The sequence below is a fragment of the Battus philenor genome, unplaced genomic scaffold (assembly GCF_028537555.1).
Source record: "Battus philenor isolate CCGP_79_NKW_IND1 unplaced genomic scaffold, ilBatPhil1.0.hap1 SCAF_30, whole genome shotgun sequence".
Classification (NCBI taxonomy): domain Eukaryota; kingdom Metazoa; phylum Arthropoda; class Insecta; order Lepidoptera; family Papilionidae; genus Battus; species Battus philenor.
In genome coordinates, this window is record NW_027181694.1 from 2,255,490 (window position 1) to 2,283,107 (window position 27,618).

Here is a 27,618-nt window from a genome sequence, read left to right on the forward strand (position 1 = left end):
AATTTATTATGTGTTTTATTACATATGTTACATTGGCGACAGGCCAATTACTTTTGGAGTACAAAGTCTACAGGCATAGATTTCAAACGATAATTAATATTAATATGGAGTTATCCTAATTTTAAAAACGCTTTTTCTTAGTGTATCTTCGTCATTAATTATTTTCGATACCATTGATATTTGATAAGGCGTACAACATATTGATTGACCAAATATAAATTATGAGATCACTTATTTAATGGGTTTACGCCTATATTCAATTAAAATGTATGTCCTTTTTACTTTTTTTTATTATTTAAATTATCGATTTATGATTCGAATCGGTTTTTAAACAGCGACTTTCACTACTCGGTGGCTTTTACATTTTCATCAGGTTAGCTGTGACAGACTGCTATATGTGCTTATCCTAACCTAGAATATTTATGTATATATTAATAGTAACAACGGTTGGGGATAACCCCTACAGCCATGATTCAGAATGACATTAGATATTCTTCTGTATTAGGTTATCGTATTAGTTCAAAGAGACGCTTTTTAGAGTTTCTGGACGCAAGAATATTAAAAAAAGGACTATATATATACCTTTAGCATACTACTTTAAAGGTAATCAAATAATTTTTCCCGTAGATTACTGAAACTGTAGAATAGAAAGATTAATAGACAATATAAAACATTCGAAGAAAAATTACTTGAATAATGTAAACGACTGCGTATTTTATTTGGAATATTTGGATAGAGGATCTTGTTAAAGTCGCCGTAAGAGACAGAAAGCAGCCCGCTTCTGCCTAGTCTATTGAAAACCTTTAGTCGAGGATCATTTCTTTTCTCATTTCTTCGCGATTTTTTTTCTCTTTTCTTCTGTAATTTCAGTGTGACGTAATATGGCTGAAATTATACTTGCGATGAAGTATTTAATCTAATGAAAGAAAGGAACAACATCATCCTTATTGTAAAACATACTACCCGTTATAACAATATGCTATACAGAATTTTGTACACAGTAATTTGTACCAAGGATTGATTTTAAGTATCAAAATACTTTTTAATATTAAATTTATAGTAAATATTTAAAATAATTATTCCTTTTTGGTCTTACCCAGCTATAACATGACATAAATTGTCAAAAAAATCATGTAATGTGTCTTATTATTTTAATTATACTAAAGAAAGAAGTAATAATACTACTTACTATTCATTAAAATGGTTCATTTAAAATTTGGGTGACTAATAAATAAAAAAAAACGCACATTTTTTTTTAATCTTCATTTTTAATATTTCTTCCCAACAATGGCGTCTGTCTACACTATCTTTCAATACGTTCGTCAGAACAGAGATTATTCGAATATTTGATATTATACACTATGATACTGCATTATGTAGGAACAAAATACAATATTATAAATATACTACCAATTTTCAGCAAACTAATACATAAACACAAAAATAAATTTTCCCGGAGTTCTAGTTTAAATATTGAAATATACTTTCACGCACTTTTTCCATTATATATTTAATATGTTTTTTAGTAGGTAATTAATAAGGAATATCGATATAAAATATACCCCAACATTGCTTCAAATATTGCATCAGTTCTTATCGACATTAATGCTTAAACAGCGCACGTCACTTAGTCGTGTTGTCTTCCTTATTACATGAAAACAGCACTGTGATTATATAAAATGAATGAATTCGAACCTACCGGTAAGTAAAACATATTTTTTTATTATAATTCTCTAACATAAATGTTTTTTAGTTTAGTAAGACAATTGACTTTAATTAAAGAGTGGCTAGAGCGATATATTTCTAAAATGACAGCAAAATTGGCGGGAAATTTAAAAGTTTTCTTATATCGGGTACGAGGATTTCTGCCACGAAAATATATTACTATAGATAAGAAAGTTAATATTTTGACATCTAAATTTGTACTATTTACGATTCAAAAATCGATTTAAGGTTTTTTATATAATTTATAATTTCTCAGATTGAATTCATGAATGCATTTTTGTTTGAAGGTGAAATCTTGGCTTATTTTTGGTAAAAACTTTAATTTAAAAACTCCTTGCCACGAAAATAGACCAGAGAGACCATTTACTGTATCTGGTCATTTATAACTAACATATCAAAGCCGCCTACTTATTTTACTAGCAATAATAAATAGGCTGAATGGTTATTCATCTAATTTTATCTTTGAACATTATTTTTTATGATAAATCGTCATGTCAGATCTAGGACGTTTACTACTGGACCTGTGTCGCAGGGATTTCTTCTTGGAGCGGTTTCTTTCGTGCATCATTAGTTTAATTAAATCTTTTTTAATTGAAAAAAAATCAGTATATTTTAGTTTTTAATAAAAACTCTAAAATGTAACTACCGAGTTTTACGCCAGAGCATCAACATGTTAGATATAACCCTCTGAAGGATGAATGGATCCTGGTATCTCCGCATCGGTGCCTTCGTCCATGGAGTGGACAGATGGAGCAGCCGCCCGAGGAACCACCTCCAGATCCTAACAACCCGTTGAGAGCTGGCGCTGTTAGATCTAACGGCCAGGTATATTTCTTTAATTGATCACAAAAATATCCTATTCAATAATAATGAAAAAATTAAATAAGGATTTACTAGGAGCTGCTTTTTAAAATGATGTGTAACAATTTTTTTTTAATTATCTCTTCTGTTGAAGTATATAGTCTTCCTAATATTCGCCAATCATAAAGCTTAAATAAATGACTTTAACAAGTACATTTGTACACCGTCTGGGTGTACGTGCTACACTATTCTTGGCAATCAGGACCTGTGTTCTGACCGCAACCACTTTATCTTGTCAATCTGCCTGTAAGCTTATAGTCAAACTACGGGCATAGGAACTTTACCCAAAACGTGGACTTTATTTGTTATCCTTTGTTAAGGCTGTTGAAAGAGCAGGGTGCAAGTTGCTTCTGGTAGTATTTTTAGAGGCCCTATTTTTGGGGTCTTTCCGACCCCTATCATATTAAGGCTAGGGATCTTTCAATTATATTCATTCAATTTTTTTCAGTTTGTGTTTTCTTATCACTCTTTTTCCATTCTTTACATTTTGTTTCATTCTCTTACCATTTACATATCATTCATATCTCGCCGCTCTTCATTAGCCACAACATTTTTTTTATATCACAGTGCTGTTTCAATTTTGATTTTTGTTTCAGGAGTCTTACATTTTGTTATATTATTTCTAAATTTTCTTTATTTTGATTAACAATCTGTTATATTATCTTTATTCTTACCCGACCTACGTTACATTTGTACTTATAACCTCCTACGTAATTTTTCATTAATATTTTGTTTCAACGAGTACTGCAAGAAATCTCTGAGGAATTCCTATGTCCAGCCGTGGACATCTTACGGCTGAAATCATGATGATAAATCCGTTGAGTTTAATTTTTAATGTGTTTACAGAGAAACCCCAACTACACATCAACGTATGTGTTCCCAAACGACTTTCCGGCGCTGCTGCCAAAGGTTCCAGAGCCTCCAGAGCCGGAACACCCATTGTTCCAAGCAGCACCAGCTAAAGGAACTTGCAGGTAATGTTTAAAAGCCTTTGGGATTTAAGAAGAAAATTTGTACATTTTCTCTTAATAAAATATAAAGGTATTACCTACTCACTAAAACCCTCTTTTTATGGCTCTCCTGGTGAGGACATCTTATTTCCCCTTGTTTTAGTCATGACAGGGTCTTTTGTGCTTTAGTGACTTTTTGTGCTTTTTGATTTAATTATTTTAGCATTCTGTCTTCGTGTCCTTCACTACAATTTGTCCCTTTCTGTCTTCTTTCAAACATTCTTTATTACATCGCCTCTCTTTCTCCGCCACTTTCTTTAATTTCACATTGTTTTACAATTTTCTGTCTTTAATTTTTACATTTACGTTTTAATATCTATTTTTATTCGTATCTCTATTGTAGCTTAACATTTTGACAGCTCTTTATTGCGTGCACCACGATCTAGTCCACCGCTGGGTCACTGGTGAACGTGGGATTCTCCTGGAGCTTTTTTTTCATCCTCAAGCCTCTCATACTTCCCCTATCTTGGTTACATAGGGATATTATAGCAATAATAATTACATCTTAATGTCAATTATTATTCCTTCTTTTATTCCTCACCTATTCTGTCATTTCTTTTTATTCTTTGTTTCGTTCATTGCCCTAAGCTTAAATCTATGTAGGTACTCAGGGAATCCCCTGTTCCCACTTTAACTACCTTTATCGTCTTTAGTACTTTGATGGAAAGGAGTCTCTGGAATCTTCTATGAAAAAGTTCTATAGCATTGTCATAAATACCTAGGCACTTACTAAGTCATTATCATGAAACACTTTAAGATAAGAGTGAACAGTGGTCAACAGACGACGCAGTTTCAATAACGAAAAGTACAACAGTTTGTATTGACAAAGGTCGACGCAACGAATCACTCTTCGCGCTACTGTGGGAACAATTCATGATACTCCCAACTCCTAAAGTTCTGTATTGTTAATAATTCCACATGGAACAGCTAGGCATATTACTTCATACAATATAACTAACTGTTTTAACAAAGATACCTCCTTAGTGAATTTTCTTTTGTTACAGAGTGATGTGCTTCCATCCAGATTCTACAATGACCATCCCACTCATGGATGTGGAAGAAATATTAGCCGTTATCAATGAGTAAGTGTCCATAAAAAATGTTGCAGGAGTAAAGCTGATTTAATAGGGGCTCCAGGTTGGTCGTTTACGGCCCGGAGCCCTTCATCCCACTACCAGGCCAGACCTCTAGTAGCCGAGCATACTAGGAGTCAAGACAGAGAGCAATGGACGAGCCATGAGGAGTGCCGGCAAGCAAGAGAGGCAATGCCTACCATAAGCTGCCGACCTTCTAACGCTCTGCTCTGGCTGTCGCGACCCGGACTGGTGACAGTGACTTTGACCAATCAGGGTCTTTTTAACAAACATCTATTCACATTAGGTGTTATGGACAGACCTCTGTGCAGAGCGTACCTGGAGGAAGACGAGCTGCTACTACTATGGTGTATGGTAGAAGCACCTTATAGGCTACCCATCTCGGATCGCCGAGGTACCTCTCCGAGATTGCCGGCATTATCAAGGGCAGGAGCGGCATAACCGCGCAGGGTATGCAATGTACACGGGCGCCACCAACGCAAGACGACAAAGTTAATAGTTATAGCCGCGGGGGAGGGGGTCAGGCTTAGGGGGCGCCAGGGTTTCATTGCACACAGGCGCTACACGAGCTAGAGCCGCCCCTGATCAAGGATCTGCTGGGATTTCTCGGAACAGTTAGTTCGATTAAGACCAACCACGACGCAAAACGATCGTATTGCCGCTTAGTTGCGGAAACCAGCCCGCTGAAACAAGACAAGATAAGACAAGCTGGTTTAATGACGCCATTATCTAAGAAGAATAATCAGGTCTGACATCGGAGTCACTAGGAAATAGACAGAAGGGAACAGTTCTGACACACTGTGATATCAGCTTACCCTCTTTTTGCAATAATGGCGTCCAATAACGTCGCCACAATTCTCTTACAGTTAAAGGCCAAACTCTATTAAAGTCTCCAGGGTAGCCCACATTCAGCAGAGGACATCTAAAATGACGATTTTTACTTTTTAGATGGATAGAACAGCTCAAAGAGCTCGGACGCCGGTACACCTGGGTACAGATCTTCGAGAACAAAGGCGCTGTTATGGGTTGCTCCAACCCACATCCCCATTGTCAAATCTGGGCATCCAGTTTCTTGCCCAACGAGCCAAGAGTCAAGGACAGGTGTGGTTCAAATTGGGCTAACTTGTAATGTTTTTTTTTTTACTGACAGCATATACATATCCATGTAAACGTCTACTTTATTGATAAAGGTTATTTCTGACCATAGATGTCCACTGCAAGGGATAGGGCACCCCGTAGATCCCCAATTAATTGGGGGATTTACCATAATCGCCACACTTGTAAGGCGGCTCGACAATCGCAGTGTAGGTAGATCACACGAAGTTCACAGCGAGCTGTCAAATGTGCAGTTTGAATAGTCTGTAAAATTTCCGAAATTATTTTCAAGTTTCTGGACAAATTTATTTATGTAAGAATTTTTTTACAAAATATGAGTTCAATGAAGTTCAGGAAGTCTTTTTCAAGCTATGACGTATATAAATATAATCGAAAATAGGAAGAAATACAACACTACTGTGTCTATTATAGTGCTACCGAAACCGCTATACCACGCGTTAGCAGTGAGATTGGGGTGGGGGAGGATGCAACAGCCTGAGCGCTGCCAAGAGTGTTGACGCCGGACTAATAGAACGGATCGTCTGATGCCCCGCTTCCCGTCATACCGCGCGCATACCTAAGGCGCGGTACACTAGTTTCGGTAGCACTATAGTGAAACTATACTAGCAGTTTGAAAATGCAATGTTTATATTTGTATACCTAAGATATGTTTAGTAAACAGTGTTCCATTTTTAGGTGCCAAAAAGATTACTATATGAAATACGGAAAGAATTTACTGGTTGATTACGTAGAACAAGAATTGAAACAGAAGGTAAGTTTTGAAATATTAATATGTAGGTAAGGCTATAATAAAAGGCTGTACCAATTCTGTAACATGTAATAAAGACCCGAGACGACGTCTCCGTGGTAGACTCCGATCAACGTTACATAAAGGTTTACTCACGAGGCGTCTTCCAGTGTCTATTCCCTGAAGAGCCGTGCAGAACAAATTTTGACAAGCGTGTGGACTGTACAAACGGATTAAATAAATGCATATGATGGTGGTAATGTAATCATAATTTTACAAAACTAGGTAACAGTAAAACAATACGTAGACTAGACTGACAGAACAAAACGAACGCAAGAATGCAACACGACACAAACTGTCAATATAAAATGTATAAAAAAAATATAAAGATGTTTTGAATGACCCAGTCGCCAATATTCCGGGCCCTGAGTGGAACACTAACCCTGGTAGCGACTGTCTGGGATCCAGCTACTAGCGGTAAGAGTTTACGAACTGGTCGAAACAAGGTGCCTCCTTCATCAGGTACCCTAAAGGTTTTATCTATCCTACCAATAAGCCAAAGCCTCCATAGTATGGAGGTCACATTAGTGTCACAACTGTTTCGTCCTCGTCCAATTTGATATAAACTAGAATCAGATTAAGGTACCCTATGAAGGCATTCATCAACTTAATATTACAAAAGTTCCAAACACGTCCAGATCCGACAAGAGCCTTCGACATACTGAGACATGTTTTTTTTGGAGTCACAATTTATTTAATACAGTAAAGAAATTTATACTCCAGCTTTACTATCAGCTAAAATTATATCGGTTAGTTTCTTTTTTGTCTGGAAAATTGTCCAAGTTTTTGAAATACAAAGTCCGATGCAGTTCACTAACTTGCCGAAATTTTTTTAGTGGGATCAGTAGCTATATCCGTTTTTTTTTAAAATTGGAACATAGTAATGTTGTTATCAAGAGAGAACGTCAGCCCATTTCAGCAATACCTTAACAATGAAATTGCTACCTTGTGGGGTGTAGGTCTCACTTTCGGTAAAACTGGTGAATGGTTGGTAATCGAGGACGGTCGGTACTATATTGTTCAAGCTGGATTTTAGTTGGTGCTATTCCACTATAGACTTTTTTTAGACATACGATCAAATATATAGAACTCTTACATCCTTGATGAAAACTCTTATTTTCTCTAATATTATAGAATGTAAAATCATCAAATTATAAAATGTAAAATAAAAGATAAGATAAAGTAAAAATAACGTGATAACCAAAAGCTGTGATAGCAAGGAACGAGGTGAAGGAAGTTAGGCGATGAATGAACGGTAGAAAGTAAGATAGGTAAAAGAAAGATAGAAATTGTAGAATGTAAGTAGAAGAAAGATAGATCATGTGAAGTATGACAGAAGAGCGTGGAAATAAAAACGTCCCTGTCCCATAAATAAGATATGGGAACGAGAGACCGTCAATGGAGGGAAGGGCATAAAATGTTATAGAACGATTGGTTATTGGCGTAAAATTTTGAAAAGGGTAGAGTATAGCTAATTTGCTGACATTCAATGTATGGTACAACCTATAGAAGCAATGGTAACGTAGTGGTAGGCGATTGAGACTTGCGATCATAAGTCGCGGGTTTGATTCACCGGATACAATCTTATATAATTCACACTTTGTGCATTAATTACATAGGATTGCCACTGCTCACAAACAAGTTTCCAGAGGATGGACAGCAGCGCCCTCTACGAAACATAATATCACACTGCGATCGAAAATCGGCTGCCAAGTGTATATCAACGGTATATCTCCTAAACATATCTTTGGGGGAGACCTATTCCTTGCAGTGGGCGTCTATGGGATGAACTGACATTCCACCATATAAATATCTATATGTCATTTTTTGGTCTAATTTCTATGTCCTTATTTTATATATTTACAGGATCGAATAGTATTACAAAACTCCGAATGGGTCGCTTTAGTTCCGTACTGGGCAGCCTGGCCATATGAAACGATGATCCTTCCTCTGAAAGGCAGCACTCAGAGAATGACTGACCTTGATAAAGATCAGAAGAGGGAATTGGCAGAAATAATGAAACAGCTCAATACTAAATACGACAATCTGTTTAAATGCAGCTTTCCATACAGCATGGGATGGCATGGTAAGATATATATCACAGTGACCATACGCTAAATTTTCACGTAATATTTACCTGTGCATTACTTCGTTTTTCTGTAAGTAATATATGGTTTTAAGATTAAATAATCGTATAACTACAAGATATTATATCTTTATGGGATTTATAATACAGATTACCACAGACAAAACTCTTAAAATCTTTTATTGTATGAAGTCATTTGAAATTGACGAACTTGGAATACACACAACTTCTGTAGATACTGCAACCTACAAAACAATGATACGTTTAGAAACCGCGCCGTCATGAGATTGTCATACGTGCTGGAATCTCCGGACGATGTTTCGATGATACAGGCATTTTATTAAACCCTTCAGAGCATGTGGAAAACCAACAGACTTCGACGGAATCGAGTTTCACCAACTTTGAATCAATCTAGATGTAAGCGCTACTGGCGCTTCTTCCGCCATTTCATCTAGCGATAGTGATTTTAGTTAAGTTTTGGACCTCTCGGGCGCTCTTGAGTAGAAATATAAATGGAAAGTTATTCACGAATGACATCCAAGGTTTATTATAACTTAAATATCTTTCACGCAGTGGAATTTCTAAAATTTTTTTGTTTAACGGACTTCTTAGATCTATTACGAAATGATTTTTGATATTTTTATATTTGGCTATAAAATTGTTATAAGTGAAAATTTATTATCGACCTTCAGCTACAACCTTAATAAATAAATATTTTTCAGGTGCACCGACTGGTCCATCATCTTCACCGGGCGACTCTCCCCACTGGCTTCTCCACGCTCTCTACCTACCCCCTCTACTTCGCTCAGCGACTGTGAAGAAATTTATGGTCGGCTACGAAATGCTTGCACAACCACAAAGGGACCTTACGCCAGAACAAGCAGCAGCCAAGTTGAGAGAATGTGACCATTTGGTTCACTATAAAAATAAAAAATAATAAATTTACTGTTTTATATAAAGAGTTTTACTTTTATTTACCAACTCGATACTAGTTACATATTTTTTCCAAATCAATTTTAAAGGCAAAGTCGATGTTTTCACAGTTATGAATTTTAAGATCAATTGCTAAATTAATCTATGGAAATTATGTAATTACATTTTAATACGTTATGACCTTAAATATTCCAAATTAAATCATTAATATTATTGAAAATTTTGAGTAAAAATATAAAAATCCTATTAAAATATAATGGCTCAAAAGCCTAGACGTTGCACTAATTTCTCCTGTCAAACCATATAAACAGAAATTGGACAAAATGGCCGAAGGAAAGGAATAAAGTTACCATTGCTTGTAAAGATATTTGTTTACATTACTAACAAAATAAACAATCGACAATTATGGAGATAAATATCAACATCGAAGGTTACAATGTAAACGGAATATGCGTCGGCTGCCTTAATTATAATCGGAAGATGTTTTACAACGAAGATGTTAAAGATTTTTTTAAAATTTGGGCGAATATAGACGTAAGTGATTTAATATTAATAATTATGACATTAAAATAACCAGAAATAAATCTTTGAACGAAAATTAATTAGAAAAGTATATCTTTATGTCATGAATTAACTTTAATTTACATATTTATCTCAGAACAAAAATCCTTGGATCCGACATTATTAAGTTTTATTTAGATAGTGAGACAAAAATATTTTTTTTTAATCTATGTTAGTATGTATTTATTACACGCAATCGTGTTATTTACAATGATTTTTTTCTTAGATTCACTTTATATATTGGTTTTATTTTTATATTATACATTCTCAAAATGGCGTAAATATTTATATATTTTTATAGTTTTTAATCATCATTTCCATGTGATTTACTATTTTTTGCTATTAAAAAACTATTTAAAGTAGATTGGTTGTAGTTATTTCATATTTACTGTCAAAGAATGCCTGCAATACATTATCCAAAAATTAATGGTTTCAGAAACAATAGATCTTGTAATAATCATCGTTTAACAAACTTAATTTTCAAAATTCTGATTACTACATATTAAAGCATTTATTGTTTACTATTTTTTCTTGTAAGCTTTGTGCTGCCAGGAGGCATTGCCCTGCGCATTTGAAATTAAAATAATATATAGATTTCTATGAGGCCAAAATAGAAATAGATAACATTGCACCCCTAAAAGGGCAACAATCAACTGGGTCCTTCGTTCTTAGGTTTTTGCAGAAAGTATGGTATAAAGGCCTGACCCATGTACAATAAATGTACCTGACCCATGTACAGTAAAATAGTGAAAAACAAATTTAAAAGAATTTTTATAAAGAAACTAGAAAATATGGCAAATAAATTAAATAAAAATAAGTTAATACTATTATGCTAAAGTATGCCTGTGATTCAATCTGTGATCTAAGAGCGAAGATGAAGTAAAGTGATGAAAGGTAGACAGTATGTAAGCAATGGAAACATAGATATTGTGAAGGATGGAAGGAAAACAGTACATAACAGAAAAATTATTTACCTGAATATGTAATGTCTCTAACCCAAATATGGCAGGGGAAACCGGAGATCTCCTAGAATGTAGGCCATAAAAATATAAAACCTTAAAGTTTTTTGCTGATAAATAAGCTATATGACGAATATATGACTGTCTCTTTAAAGCCTTTTACACCTATAACCAGTTACTCTTTATTTGTTAACAAGAAATGTTTTTAGAGACCGAATCATGTAAAGAATTTAAAATAATTGCTAAAGTGTATGTTTAAATATGTATTGTTAAATTTTATCAAAAGATGTGTTGTTGTGTTTTAATCTTGCTTCTTCTCCAAACTGGCAGAGAAGGATAGAGTTAAAAATTATAATAAATTAAAAAATAAATAAATAATAAGTAGACGAACAGTAAGAGTTCTGTTAATAGTTGCAATGTTGAATAAATGTATTTAATCTTTATGTTTATGTGTTTTTACTTTTGATAGGTTCCAGATGGATTATCGGTCCAAGTATGCTGGGAATGTCTTGCCGCTGTGAGGTCCGCAGTTCGTTTCAGAACTCAGGTTTTGTCCGCCTTCAATATACTTATGGATTATTCTCGTAAAGTGAGTAAATTATAATTTCGTCTTTTATTTATTTTTTTTATTTTAAAAAGTTGGTTGAAATTGTTTGAATGCTATGTGGTTTTCTTTAACTCATTATTGGATATGTACGGTGAACATGGCTTCATAATTCAAATAAAAATTATGAATTAGAATTTTGTAAAATATTTATGAATGAAATTAATATAATTAGTCATATATATATACCTACATACATATATATATACATATTTATTTATATGTATGTATATATGTATTATTGAGCGCTTAAATTCAAATACACAACATGAAACAGTCTATTTACTTATATACCTTTTTACAAAATAATGTTTAATTCTCTTTCCGCCATCTTGTTTTTGGGACAAAGATATGAACCGCTACTTTTGAGTAGGAAAATCATCTCATTGATATGAAGTAAAACAAAATGTAATATGAATGTATGTAATAATTGTTATAATAAGTAATTACTTATAAGAACAATAAATAAATAAAATCTTACCTTAAAAAAACACTGTCGTTAGGCGGTATAGGTTTAGATGGCGACATAAAAACACCATATAAGGTTGGTTATTTTTAAAAAAATCGACAGCACACGTTTCTGAACTCACCGAACGACTTAACGAAGCATGCAGTCAGCCGTCTCTCAGCGAGGAACCTGCCGTTGGAGCCGTCGCTGGTGATCCTCAAACAGGAGCCCCCGCACATAGACGTTGATGTCATCAAAGTGGAAGAAGAGGAACCTAAATACGACGTTCATGAATTTGGTAAGAACTTTTCAAGTACATATTTATAAAAGGTTGTCAAATATCTCCCTTCCGCCTTTTTGTCTTTTGAATTTCGCGGCTATGTACAAAGCGCTACAGAGCTCGTATCTGGCAATACTATACATAATTTGAAAGGTCTTGACATAACCTACAAAACGACGCTATGCATGATTAGTTTGGATATTGCGTTCAACAGTTATAGACGTGTAAACATGGAGTTCACTAACGCCGAAATTCGCGCTATTTTAAAGTTTTCCTTCGTTAAAGGCAAATCCGCTAGAGAAACGTTGCCGTCTAGATGGAAACAGATTATCGAACAAAACGGCGCACATTTGAACTAAATCCGATTACTGTAACACTTTTTATAAAGCATTGAATAAAGAGCAAAAAAGCGGAAGGGAGATATTTGACAACCTATTATTATTCGTGATTTGATAAATGTATATATTCTCCCGGAGACAGGTGCTTAGGTGTGAGATTGAATCGGATATCAAGAGAAGAATCAGTCACCTGTGTAGCTTGAAGAATTGCTCTTATGGAGTCATTGTTTGCGGTGGTCATATTCCTAAAACTCCACAAAAACTTTGATTATTAGATTTAACTACAAAATTTTGTGTTACGTGTTCCAACCACGAATTATTGAATTATTTCATTTATTGCACTAAATGGTGACCACGAGTCATTACCGCGCTGTGGGTGAGCCTTATAACTCATCTGACTGTTATATTTATTAAACGGTTTTATTTAGTTCGACCCGTACGGAATTTATTTGGACCAAAATTAGAAATTGAAATTTAAGCACCTTCTCGTTGTCAGATTGATCTGAAATTTGGTACACACATTTAATTTAGATGACAATACAATATAATTAAATCAATAACATTATAAATCTAAGATGGCCGCAGATACAAAATGGCGGATTACATATTTTTTCTTAACCCCCTCAATATACGTATCAAATGAAAGGGCTACACTAGTAAAACACGATGATTATGTCAAAATTTAAAATTCATGATGGACGCCGTTCCAATATGGCGGACTAGGTACCTATTTTTCCACAACCACCACAATATGGGTATCAAAAAACCGTTTAACTTAAAAGTTTTTTAAATGTATTTATTTTTCACATATTTATGACAGACAAAGTGTATATATAAAATCGCCAATTGCTAAGTTTGTAAAATAGGCCGCTCTTATATTTCATTATTAGAACGAATATACATAAATATATTACAATAACCAGTGACTCAAATAGATTCTTTCAACTCTGATATCGATTCAGCTAAAAATGTCTTCGGAGAAAAGGTTCACGAATTCAGCGAATATATTATTCTTATATAGAGAAGAATCAGGGAGTTTAGAAATGAGATCCGAAGGAGAACCAATATTATCGACATAGCTCAAGGAATCTGTGTAGCTGATGATCGTTGGGAACGAAAGGTGATCACGGGGTCGCACCGTGGGAAATAACGAGATGCGGGCAACGCAAGACCATCCGTGGCGATCTTTGATAGAGTACTATACCTTGCTGAACGTCTATCGGATGACGAGAAGATGATGATTGATGATGAAGCAAAAAGTGCGATATATAACCTTTTTTAGTCTCGTAACACTTGGTGAATAAAAGGCCTAAATAAAAGTTTCCTAGATTTCTTCATACCATACCCCCACCTTTTCTAAAACTCTTGCACCCCCCTATGTAACATACAAAATGTTTATGTTAAAGCGAAAGGGTTAAACTCGTGTCGAACCCATTATCAAATTGTCCATCTGTGGAGCGTAGGAGGTTAGGAAACACTGGTCTAAATCCATGTTTTCCTCTCTTTCCTATTAACAATAGGAGCACTTTTGCAAGTGCTAACACTTTTCAAAGTGTAAGTCAATGTTAGTCAGAGAATAGCAAACGACAAAGTGGAAGTTCGACCCTCTCAGGCACCTTTGAGCCGGAATGATAAACGCGTAATAACACCTCAAACGTCCCCTTACCGGGCCCTTTGCACCTGGTGTCTGCCGCTTACGTTGGAAATCCTGAAAACTAGGAAAAAGAAATATAAACGACTTCTCTCTACAGAATCTCACAGCCCAGACGCACAGTTCCTGAATCCGCAGAGTCCAAAAGAAGAAGATAGAATAGACGGTTTCATTGACACCGACTTTCTGGATGACCTACAATCACAAGACCAGGATGGATCAGAAGACGACATACAACTTTCCAAACTAAAGGCGAAGAAGAAAAAAGGGAGAAAGAGTAAAAAGGAGAGGAATAAAAGGAAGCAGAAGGAAATATTGGTAAGATACATTTTAGTATCTTTATTGAAGTAAGCGTGCGCTTTTAAATGGTCGATAATTTTAACATCATAAGCAGTAAGAGCTACCAGCGAATCGGGATCTGCTAAGAGCCGGCTGATAATTCAACAGGTTGCTCTTTGAAATGAAATTTAACAATGCTTGATGTGTACATTATAATATAAACCATGTAAATGAGTCAAAATACCAAGTTTCACACATTTCGATCAATTAAAAACTAAAATGGTAATAATAAGATTTATTTAATAATATACTTTTATTTTAAACTAGCTGCGCTTTGTCCACGGGGAATTTAAACAAAAAAAAATATTTAGTTTCATTTTTTTCGTATAAAAATTTAATTTAGTTACTTACGTTTAGTTACTTGCTCCTTATTACATCAGCTACATGCCGTTTTAGAGATTAGCTGGAACAAACTGACAGACAGACAGATAAACATTTTAAAAATGTATTTATATATATATTATATATATCAGGGGTGGCCAAGTGCCTTGATAATACGGGCCAATTTTGGAAATTTGAAACTTGGCCAGCCACAAATTAGGACGTTTCAAAAATGTTTTATTTTTATTACAAAAGTACAAAATTTATGCATTGAAATTAAATATTACAGCGATTTAAAAAGATTAAAACGTATGAAACGATAACAATTTTTTTACATTTTAAAATAAAAATAAAAATTGTACTCGTTTACATTTATCGCGAGCTACAAATAATTGAAAGAGCCGAAGGTTGGACGCCCCTGGTATATATATACACAAGCATGTAGTAAATAGCTGTTATTTTAATATTACAAACAAGCAATTCAATTTCACTAATTTGTATATATTTAAAACTAAGGAGAAGAAGGCCTGAGATATATTTTTGAACATGAAACATATTTTGAAAATGAAATTTAGGGGTTAAATTTATATTTCAAATTTAATACATGAATTTCATTTTATGAAGAGTATATTTATTTCAGGAAGAGAAAGAAGTGGACCAGCCCAAACGTTCTAGAAAGTTGAAGAACTTGCCAGAAGATCTAGTCGAACTTTACACGATGACAGAGGAAGAAATGTGGAGGATCAGAGCAGAGGATGTTGCAAGAAAAGAATTCGTGGCTTTAAAATACAAATGTGAAAACTGTATAATAGGTTTCAATACTGAAAAGCTCATGAATTATCATATGAATGGAAAACACTTGCCGGTAAATATTATTTTTAAGGCTCCACCACACTGGCGCGTTATATAAGTCGATAATATCGCATGCGTTACTGCGATATCTGTTTTCAGTAACATTTAGTATTTTGGTCATGTAGTTACTAACACCGCGTCTAACGGCACGAAGTAGCCACTTGAACCTTTACTCCTCAACGGCCATCGCTTGCACAAGCGATATGCCCCCTCCCCCCCCCTCCATTGCTACTTCAGACGAGAAAAAGAAATCATTATTATACCATATATTATATGGAATCAGGCGTTATTTTGCGGAAATCCATCCTAAGTAAGAAAAGGACCAATGTTTAGCTACTTCCGCACATGCCGTGGTAGTCGTGCAACAAAGTGCACCGCCCGCCAGCCCGCTGACAAAAGCGCTTGCGGCAAACAATGCAAATTACAAAAAAATATGTGGCGAACGATATCTGCTTCAAATTGGACCATCGCCTCATATTAGTGACATATGAAAACGCTCCGCTTATGCCGATTGTACCACTCACGAATGTCTTATCATATCCACTGTTTTTTTTTTTCATTTAACATTTTCTCCAAATTAAGTTGCATTCCTTATTAATAATATTAGTTACTTTTTTGATTCTTTTAATTAAATAAATTCATTTCTTTCGCTTGTATTATTGTTAAAATTGCAACAATTTAATTGGGTGAACATGTACTAATCTTCCATAAATAAAATATATATATAAGCAAGAGTGCCCCAAAAACGGAGGCTATTCAAAAGAAGTTCGTTAAGGCCATTGGATGATGATGATAGATAGATGCCGGCCAGTTTAAATAGATCCTATTGGAATTTCATAGCTGAGGTCTATGTCAATGATTTACTTAAATCGACTCCCCTATTCACAGAAGAGTGAAGACAATGTCCAATGTGACGTATGCAAGGCATACTTCGTAACGAGGGACAACATGTCAGCCCATAGGGCTCTCCACCTGGCGGCGTACAGGTGCAGGTCATGTGGCGCTGCGACATCTTTAAAGCCCGCTATGCTGGCCCACGCGTGCACCTCGCGCTCCGCCCCAACCCTAGCCTGCAGTACCTGTGGGAAGGAATTCACGTGAGTATATACTGTGTTCATATTTAAGCGTAAAACATCCATTGCCAAGGATTGAAACGTGGTCTCTCTTCGGGCTTTATTAAAAAAACAAACGCTGAGCTATAGAGAATATGCTCGGGAATTCTCTAAGAGATTGAATTAGAAAAGAGAAACCGATATAGTCCAGAGGATTGGTAGGTCTAAGTGGCGGCTAGTAGGTTTACATAGCATGCAGAACAAATGGCTGATGAGATGTTAAGGATCTGGGGTGGAAACCTTATTGCAGACCAGTTTCAACCGGTTCTATTGAAATTCCAAAGGCTTATGCCTGGTTAAAAGCGACCTCCAGCGTCTTCTGACGGCCTTATCAAGGTCGTCTCCACCTTGTGGGAAGACGACTTACGCAATATTAAGGCTCCAGCGGCTAACGGTTCTGCTCGCCATGTCTGCCACTTCAAATTTGCCGCTTGCTGTGTCGACGGATATAGACAGGGCGTTCATCTAGATATCGCCAAGTATGGATAAGAACAGAAAATACGACATAAAATATATATACTTCGAATTAATACATTAGATTCAGATGAAGAAAAATCTTTATATGCAAATGAATAAATATGGTGTCTGTTTGTTATATTAAAATAACTGCATTTTACTATAAGCATATGAATATGTATTCCATACATATAGTCTGTATGTTCCGGCTAATCTTTCGAATCACTGCACTTATTTTGACGGGAGTTGTAGGTAGCCGATGTAATATGAAGTAACTTTGGCTTCTTTTTTTTTTTTTTTTTAATATTATAAAATTAAACGAAAAAAACAACTAAATATATTTAGTAAAAAAAAGTCGCGGGCACAGCTAGTGTGATATATAGCCATAAATAATGTACTTTCAATTATAAAAAATATTTTTTCAAATGCTTATGAAGGAAAGTGTACAATATAATATTATTTTTTAATCTAAAAACTACGTTTTGTTTACTGGTAACTCTGCTATGTTGCTGTCAAATGTCATCTTATTCATATTTTAATTACGTGAATAAACGAAGCGCGCGCTAATCGACTGCGAACGCCATCTATCGACGCTGTTCGAAGTAACAGCGTTCCTATATATACACGTGTTACTAAACTTTCTATATTAAATGCCAATGATATAAAACAGACATATATTTAATACATCTTTCGTCATATATAGACCAGACCAGAGGATGTAAAGTGAACATCATCTCATTTCTGAACATAGCTTTTAAAACATTATTTGTATTATTTATAGTTTAATTAAGTAGGGGTAGTCTGGTCGGTTTAACAAAGCCAATGTATTGAAGGGAGGCATCCCCAAACCTGGTACTCGGGCCGTCAGCTCCGAGAACCGTACCCTATACGACGCAATAGACCACCCGCAATAATAAGAGATTTGCTTTTTGACAGCCTATGAACACATAGTATTACGATTTCAGCACTGGTAACTCAAGCATGCAATTCTCAACCTTACATCTATTCGTTTACAGGACAAAATCGAAGCTAACATATCACAGAGGAGTATGCCATCAGGAAAGACCGCAGTGTGATTGCTGTGGGAAGGTCTTCGCAAATAAAATGACTTTGAAATATCATTTGAAGTAAGTAACTAAATACCAGGAGGTATGGAAGATTGTATGGTCCAAATCAAAGGCGCCCAAACGTTTTTTTCTCATAGACCACTTTCATTATTTATTCGGTTCCGGTAGAGCACCTGAAGTTTCATGTCTACCATATTCCAAAACTTCAAAAAATGTGAAGGCTGTTTCATCTCAGAAATGGCTGAACCGATTTTAACTGGTCTTATGCTGGCAGAAGTAACTAAGGCTTATTTGATTTTAGAAAAATTCTTGAACGAAAAAAAAATCTTTTTTTTTGTTAAATTACAACCCAACTAAGTTGCGTGCACAGATAGTATATAAAAAAAATTCGAATAAAAAAAAAAAGAAGCATCTGCGTCCTTATTGCAATATGCAACAATTCGCCCACAAGCGCATTTATTTCGGTCATTTTAATATAATTTATTTTATAACAACATACCGACAAGATAAAGTCGATAAAATAATTTCAAATTTAGAATGTTTGGCCTAGAATGTTTTGGCTGTCACTTATCACCTTGTATATATATTTGTATATATTTCAGAATATTACCACAGAATAAACCAAAGGAGAAGCTCCATATACCATGCAAAGGCTGCGACAAAGTTTTCTTCTCGAAGAAAAGCTACAGAGCACACGTGTGAGTGAAAATTCTAATTATTAACCTATCCACTTGTTATTATTTTTATTTACATGTAATCATTTGCAAGATGATTGATTTAAAAAAAAAAACATGTGTTTATGTAGGTAAAATATTTTTATATGGCAACATTTATACTATAAAAGTATTCATATTTATGTTTGATTTTGTTTATAGAGCATAAATTAAATAATTAAATCTTATACTTGTGTCCAAAAAATTGTCGACCTAAGTTCAAAAATAATCATGGAATCTTTTTTGTGTCGTCGTAGATATCTATGGGGGGCACACCGTAATCGCCAGTGATCGCTATTTGGTATTATGGTACGCAGAAGACAGTACTGTCTATTCTCTGGAAACTCGCTTGTCAGCAGTCATCATCTTTAACCCTTTCCACTCCAATGTCGAGTGTCACTCGACACTGATTTTGTTCCACAAGCTCCACTGACGAGCGATACTCGACATGGTGTAATACTTCTTTTTGCGGAAAATTTTAAAACAGGAAAGATTTTTGTTACCAAAATGTTTGAATCACGAATGAATGAAACATATTCAAGAATCGCAAGATACTATGATTCAATTAAATTTTATCGATGCCATAACACATAACAGCCCTGGAGTGAAAAGGGTTAATATATTTATTGAAATAAAATAGTTTACTAATAATCACTTACTTTAAAAAATATCATCATGATTTCAGACGTAAGACATTTGTTGCAAGACACTAACCCCTCTTACCTCTCCAAAACAATGAAATAAAACATTTATTCTACGACTACTATGCACTTTAAAAAAATCAAAAAAAAAACCGGACAAGGGAAATAATCCACTTTTTTTACCGTGAACAAAATATAATAATTCAAGATCTCAAGATTCCTTCGCACTACAGGGTGATCCACAACGGTCTGACGTACCCGTGCCCGATCTGCGGCAAGCTGTTCCAGTGGAAGCGCAACCTGGCGCGGCACACGCGCAACCACCGCGAGCGCGATGCCGGGGCACTGCACGAGTGTCGCGACTGCGGGAAGAGCTTCTCCAGCCGCGACTGCTACAACAACCACATGCGGCTCAGCAAGCGGCACGTGCCAGAAGATGCCTACATGTAAGCCTGCACTATTTAAATACATATCCGATCGATATCCGATAAATATCCGATCAATATCCGATAAATATCCGATATATCCGATCAATATCCGATGTATATTTTACACTAATCTCTCATATTTTCACATGTAAGCCTCCACTTTATAAATACATATCCGTTCGATATCCGATCAATATCCGATGTATATTTTACACTAATCTCTCATATTTCCACATGTAAGCCTCCACTCTATAAATACATATCCGATCAATATCCGATGTATATTTTACACTAATCTCTCATATTTTCACATGTAAGCCTCCACTTTATAAATACATATCCGTTCGATATCCGATCAATATCCGATGTATATTTTACACTAATCTCTCATATTTCCACATGTAAGCCTCCACTCTATAAATACATATCCGATCGATATCCGATCAATATCCGATGTATATTTTACACTAATCTCTCATATTTCCACATGTAAGCCTCCACTCTATAAATACATATCCGATCAATATCCGATGTATATTTTACACTAATCTCTCATATTTTCACATGTAAGCCTCCACTTTATAAATACATATCCGTTCGATATCCGATCAATATCCGATGTATATTTTACACTAATCTCTCATATTTCCACATGTAAGCCTCCACTCTATAAATACATATCCGATCGATATCCGATCAATATCCGATGTATATTTTACACTAATCTCTCATATTTCCACATGTAAGCCTCCACTCTATAAATACATATCCGATCGATATCCGATCAATATCCGATGTATATTTTACACTAATCTCTCATATTTCCACATGTAAGCCTCCACTCCATAAATACATACCCGATTGATATCCGATCAATATCCGATGTATATTTTACACTAATCTCTCATATTTCCACATGTAAGCCTCCACTCCATAAATACATATCCGATTGATATCCGATCAATATCCGATGTATATTTTACACTAATCTCTCATATTTTCACATGTAAGCCTCCACTCCATAAATACATATCCGATTGATATCCGATCAATATCCGATGTATATTTTACACTAATCTCTCATATTTTCACATGTAAGCCTCCACTCCATAAATATATATCCGATCGATATCCGATCAATATCTGATGTATATTTTACACTAATCTTTCATATTTCCACATGTAAGCCTCCACTCTATAAACACATATCCGATCGATATCCGATCAATATCCGATGTATATTTTACACTAATCTCTCATATTTTCACATGTAAGCCTCCACTCTATAAATACATATCCGATCGATATCCGATATATATCCGATAAATCTCCGATGTATATTTTACACTAGTCCCTCATATTTCCGAAATATTTAAAAAATAATTTCCGATTAATATTTTGTTGATATAGATTATCCGTAGACTTTTTCTTAGTGATCGGTGTATGATATCCGTTGGATTATTAATAGTAATTTATATCCGATGTATACGTTATAGCGAATACTCATAAATCCGATACATGTTTGCAAAATAATATCCGTTAAGAATTTTATAACTATTAACTTAAAATATCCGATGAATGTTTTACAGTGTATTATTGATACAGTACCCAGTACATTATTGATTTCGTACAGCGATTAATATCCGATAAAAAAAAATTTACAGTGGAGATCATTGTAAAATTTTACAGTAATGTCTTTTATATCAGATGTGTTTAAACAACAATATCCGACGATTATGAAGGGACCTAAATTCAATATTCGATGAATGTTTTACACTGATGTCTTCTAGATATGTTTGAAAAACAATATCCGATGGATTTTAAACGAATCTAAATTTATTATCCGATAAATGTTTTATCATAATCTCTCCTCGATATATTTAAAAAAAAAACTATATCCGATAGATTTTGAACGCATCAAAACTTAGCAGTGATTTTTCCTAGATGTATTTAAAAAACAATATCCGACAGATTTTAATTGGATTTAAATTTAATATCCGATGAATGTTTTACATTAATATACGATATCGAATGAAGATTTCGTAGTGAACGATCGGATAGGTCTGAATGCAATGGATTCATAGTTTGAACTTTGTGATGAAAATTTTTATGTCATTTATATCCTATGGTAAATTTATGGTGTTTTGTACACAGAAGATTTTGCAGCGATCTGTAATATCAAATTGTAATTTTTCAATGTCGTCCACAGCTGGACAAAGGCCTCCCCCCTAATAAATTAAGACCGTTTGGAAGCGATCTGAATCCAAGGTTTTTCGATGACCTTAACGTAATCAATCCACCTGGTTGGACGAAAACCGATATCATCATCATTTCAGCCGTAAGATGTCCACTATTGGACACAGGGTTCCTCCAACTTATTCCTCCAGGGTCCCATGTTCCAAAGATCTTAAAGGCTAAGCGACCATTTGTTACGTAAGGCCTGGTTGCAAGTATAACACTGACAAAGTGGACAAACCTTGTTAAAGTTGATTGGAGATATGCAGGCCGCTTTCAACCGGTTCATACGCCCAGCTGTGGACTTCTCACAGTTGAAATGACGATGATATCGGTTTTTTCGTCTATGGATCTATGAAAGTAGCATTAGAAAGCCCTTTTCTATCGTTTGCAGCCACGCGTGCAACTATTGTGGCAAGAAATTTGCCACAAAATGGTGCATGGTTGACCACATTGATTGGGATCATCTGAAACTCATCAAATACCAGTGCAGTGTGTGTTTCAAGGTAAAAATATAATGTGTCATATATAACATATTAGCAGATAAATTATCGTAACACGTAATACATATATGTAATTTATATATATGTAAATTATATATTCCAAACTGTATTTTTATCTATCGTTCTCCGTGCGACTAGCTATTTAGCAAACTCCAAAAGGCCAATACTGGGAGGCCATATCGAATCGAAAATCTTTAAGTCTATAAAGGAAAAAGACCTTTTCGTCTGTTTCGAAGACTGGAAGAAGCGTTGGCAAAATTACGTTTAATCAGACGAAGATTACTTTGAAGGGAATTATATTAAATTTAAAATATTTTCGTCTTACTTTTTGATCCAATATATATATATATATATATACAGATTTTTTGGCACATATATACAAGAGAGTTTATCATTAAAGAAGTTGCCTAAATAGAGTCTTCGTTTCAGCCCATAAACGCTCACAACAGGTCATAGGCCTCCATAGATATCTATGGAGGGATATACCATAATCGCCACACGTGGTAGGCGGGTTCACAACTGCAGTGTGGTATTATGGTACGTAGAAAACGCTGCTGCTCATTCTCTGGAAACTTATTTGTGGGCAGTGTAAATTCACATTATATCCTGTTCCACCTACCTCTGTTCACAAACAGGATACTTGATATAACATTTCAGCCGTTCAAAACAGCTAAGATAATGGTGGCGCACATGAACAACATACACGAGGGAAGGAAGAATAAGGAACCGGAGGGGGAGCATCTGTGCGAGATTTGCGGCAAGTCATACAAGGTGGGTAGTTGTAGTTTTATCAGACTACCTACTTATATTTATATATACATAGGTACCGATGTAGTCAAATTGCAAGTACACTACCCTACCCAGCGATAAATATTACACATCGACCTTTGGAAAGAGACAATTGTCAAATTTCGAGAGAGCGTTATCTCTGTCGCACGAAATACGACTGAAAAAACGTCACATAGGTAGTGCGAGACAGAGATAGTGCTCTACAAAGCCTAAATTAGGCAGTTGTCTCTTTCTAAAGGTCGATGACGAAGCCCTTTATTCGCGGGGTATATGTTCCATAAATATGGCGAATACTGACACCGTGAATACGGAATGGTAATCTATATGGGATTATAGCTTATACGTTCCTAGGTGACGAAATTATTAAAAATCTATATAATTGAAGTTTTTGAACGTTTTCATTAATTATCTCAAGGCTTAAACAATTGTTTGAAGTATTTTGTATTGTTCCTCTCGCTTGGCAGTTTTTAAAAGCCTTCGATTCAGACTGCCGTGCAGCAGTCGCAATAGCGATTTGCCTCTGAAACATAAGACTTGGTTCCGCAGACGGGTCGATGTTCATAAAGAAATCGCAAAGCTCATTTTCCATTCTTAAACCTTTGCTAAGATTTTTCAAATTAAATGTCACGTTTTCACTGCTTGTTGAAGGCTTTTTACTATTCGACGGTATTGCAACATTTAAAAACATATCTTATGCGTTGGGTAATAAGGTTGCTTTCATTCTGTTTGTTTACATTCTTAAAAACCGATGTCGGGAAAAGCAAGCTTATGTTAAAGTCCTCAGCGAAATATTTTTTATTTTACTTTTTATGTTTCCGTTTGCCGGCATTTACGAAGGATATTAGGCCGGATGTCTATTGGAATCCTTTTAATATTATGTATGAACTTATTAGATCCGCGAATAGTGAAAACGCGAATGAAGGAAACACGAATAAGGAGCTTTTACTGGATTTAACACTTTCGAGTCTGATTTATTTTTCTTATACTTGTGTTATATCTGAGGTCAAAAAAATGTAAATGGGGATACTATATCAAGAAATGTTAGTTTTATGAATGCAGGTTACGCCCTTTTTAAGCTAAGGGCTGGGACACATGTGTCCCATTAGACATTTTAGGTGGGACATAACCCAAAAAAAACATGGGTCACATATGTCCCGATAGTCTCCAAAGGGAGATACTTTAATATATTGTACCATTATACCTTATTGTAATTGCACGGTTCTTCAACGTGTCGCGTTGTTTCCTCTCGGAGACACTTCGAACTCAAACATTCATCTAACGTCCTGCCCTGGACAAATCTGTTCTGAAATATCACGTGTGCGTCGGTATCTTTGTTTTGAATCAATTATAGATTGTCCAAGTACTGAATGCACTGAAACACAAACAAAACTAAACCTATTCGTACTTCTACAACGTATTATATTTTGCCGCCATATAAACGTATCCTTACCTAAATATCATCACTAATAAAATCGTCACTACAATTGGACTCAGGCTTCTATCATAGATTTCCAATATAACCATTTCGAAGCTGCATGCATCTAATGTTATTCCAATACAAAGATGAACCTTTATCTCATCTCCTGTGTAGTAATATTACAAGCAATATAAATTAAAAAAAAAAAACGGCGCTAATAATGTAAGTGGATTTTAATAAAACAAAGAAATTTATAAAAGATGTAATTTTCACGTCTTTAAAAAAAATTGACATGTGAACACTTCTTTATACCATCTGTCTCTTTCACTTATATGTATAAGTGTGGTTGTAAGAGCGAGATAAGCTATGTCCCTCAAAAATCGACACGACGATAGGCTTGCCCACAAGCCAGAAGTCGTGGCTTGTAGGCGCCATTAAAAAAACCAGTTCCAATAGCCATCAGTAAATATAGTTTTTAATTCACAATTGAACGGTATGTCCAGACGGTGAAGAGGTTAAAGGGCCACGTGTGGGCAATGCACACGAAGCGTTCCGCGAGCAAGAGCTTCAAGTGTAAACTGTGTCCCGCCACATTCACGTGGCAAACATCCATTTACAAACACATGAAGATGATGCATGACATATGCAAGCGGACGAAGGTAAGTCAAACGAAATCTCAAAAAAAAAATACTATATTTATTAATCATCCTATAATTGTTTTATCAAAAAAGTACAGCCTGTATATCTAACATATATCAAATAACAAGACGTTCAGCGGTTACAATATAATTAATATATTAGCGGGAACGGAAAGTAATGTCGCATTCTTAAGTTAAATTCACACGACTACATATTTAACAAGTTTTTATTTCTGATCAACAATGTATTTACCTTCGTCATCATCTATCAACAATCTTTTGCCGTCTAGTATACATAATCAATGCCGGAACGGTAACAAATCAATCGGTTTTTTTTTAATTTGTTGACAGATGCGACATTACTTTCCGATCCCACTTATATATGGGGGTAAATCATACATCCATACATTAACGACTTTATAACATAATTCAGATTTTTTTTATTAATTTTAATCAACTTACTTCCTATACAATCTCTTTTCTACTTCCTTTTAAATATATATATATATATATATATATATATATATATATATATATATAGAAGAGAATATATATATATATAAAATTCTCGTGTCATGGTGTACGCGATTGAACTCCTCCGAAACGGCTCGACCTATTTTCGTGAATATATTTTGTTTTTTGTGGAATTCCCCGTTTTCTTTTTATTACACTATAAACAAACGAGTTACAATAAATCATGTCAACATGAGAAAATACTAAATTCAAGAAAAAGAGACCGTCGGGAACAAAAGACAAATTCCACGAACGAGCCAATCGGGGCTGACGGCTCGTCCGTCGATTTGTTGCAACTTCCACTGCTAGTGGTGGAATAAAGTGTGTACTTTACAATAAAGGCTCGTCCTTTGGGTTTTATTGTTTTTTTAACCTCAACTCCCCACCAGGCTTCGAACCGTCTAGAAGTTACCTGATGAAGAAATGTCGAAGTAAAGCAGGGTTCGCAGAGTGACAGTCTGGTGTTTCGGTGGTTTTTACTTCTCTTTCCACCCCTTTTTGTATGGGAACAGGGATTTTATATTTCTTTTATTAATATGTTCACATTTCATTTTTTACTACCATACTCTTCTATGCATCACATTATCTACCTTTCCGTTCTTTTACTCTACAATTCTAGATAGAAGAATCTTTCTCTTCTATACTATTCCATTCATCCATCCTCATCACTACAGTTTGGTCTTTTTATTACAGTTTATCACAGATTTTTGTTTATGAATTCTCTTATAGGTATGTGTTCCGGTTACCTTTGTTATATCGGCGCCGTGAATATACAAATCTTTTGAGGACAAATCTCATTATAATTCGAGTTGACCTGACTATTAACAATATGTTAAAATGAGTATTTTAATTTAAATATCTAATTTCCAGCAAACCAGGTCTATACCAGCTGTGAAGAAACAGGAGCCGTACCCGGAAATAGACCTGGCCAACCGGATGCAGTATTTCCAGCAGAATTTGGCGAACAATCTCGTTCAGAACATGGTTCAAGCCCAACCGCCGCCCTTGAATATCGTTCAGAACATTGTTTGAAGGCATTGACAAAAGAAAATATATGGATTTTTTTTAGAAATTATTGATGTTTTTCTTCTATTATTCCCTCTATAATAGGAATCATATTACAGAGAAATATAATTTTTTT

At 35.0% G+C, this 27,618-nt stretch overlaps 2 protein-coding genes across 2 annotated transcripts; both read left to right on the forward strand.

Moving 5' to 3' along the window:
- The first annotated feature begins 1,614 nt into the window (after positions 1–1,614).
- Positions 1,615–9,616, forward strand: Galt (Galactose-1-phosphate uridylyltransferase). The gene is made up of 8 exons (XM_068771162.1): positions 1,615–1,701; positions 2,387–2,550; positions 3,433–3,560; positions 4,601–4,678; positions 5,639–5,791; positions 6,482–6,557; positions 8,460–8,679; positions 9,402–9,616. Exons 1-8 carry the CDS (start codon positions 1,680–1,682, stop codon positions 9,614–9,616), a joined length of 1,056 nt encoding a protein of 351 aa, XP_068627263.1. The 5' UTR covers positions 1,615–1,679.
- A 335-nt stretch (positions 9,617–9,951) lies between these two features.
- On the forward strand, positions 9,952–27,544 carry LOC137927358 (zinc finger protein 624-like). The gene is made up of 13 exons (XM_068771153.1): positions 9,952–10,146; positions 11,602–11,721; positions 12,308–12,482; positions 14,554–14,771; positions 15,754–15,978; positions 16,854–17,062; positions 18,550–18,660; positions 19,203–19,298; positions 20,188–20,400; positions 23,012–23,123; positions 23,778–23,891; positions 25,830–25,985; positions 27,348–27,544. Exons 1-13 carry the CDS (start codon positions 10,018–10,020, stop codon positions 27,507–27,509), a joined length of 2,040 nt encoding a protein of 679 aa, XP_068627254.1. The 5' UTR covers positions 9,952–10,017; the 3' UTR covers positions 27,510–27,544.
- The last annotated feature ends 74 nt before the right edge of the window (positions 27,545–27,618 follow it).

Bases quoted from the DNA above. Each gene is read 5' to 3' on its own strand.
- Galt (XM_068771162.1), top strand. From the start codon at position 1,680: ATGAATGAATTCGAACCTACCG. The intron at 2,551-3,432 runs GTATATTTCTTT...ATGTGTTTACAG, and splicing joins CTGTTAGATCTAACGGCCAG to AGAAACCCCAACTACACATC. The intron at 3,561-4,600 runs GTAATGTTTAAA...CTTTTGTTACAG, and splicing joins CCAGCTAAAGGAACTTGCAG to AGTGATGTGCTTCCATCCAG.
- LOC137927358 (XM_068771153.1), top strand. From the start codon at position 10,018: ATGGAGATAAATATCAACATCGAAGGTTACAATGTAAACGGAATATGC. The intron at 14,772-15,753 runs GTAAGATACATT...TATTTATTTCAG, and splicing joins GGAAGCAGAAGGAAATATTG to GAAGAGAAAGAAGTGGACCA. The intron at 19,299-20,187 runs GTGAGTGAAAAT...TTCGCACTACAG, and splicing joins AAAAGCTACAGAGCACACGT to GGTGATCCACAACGGTCTGA.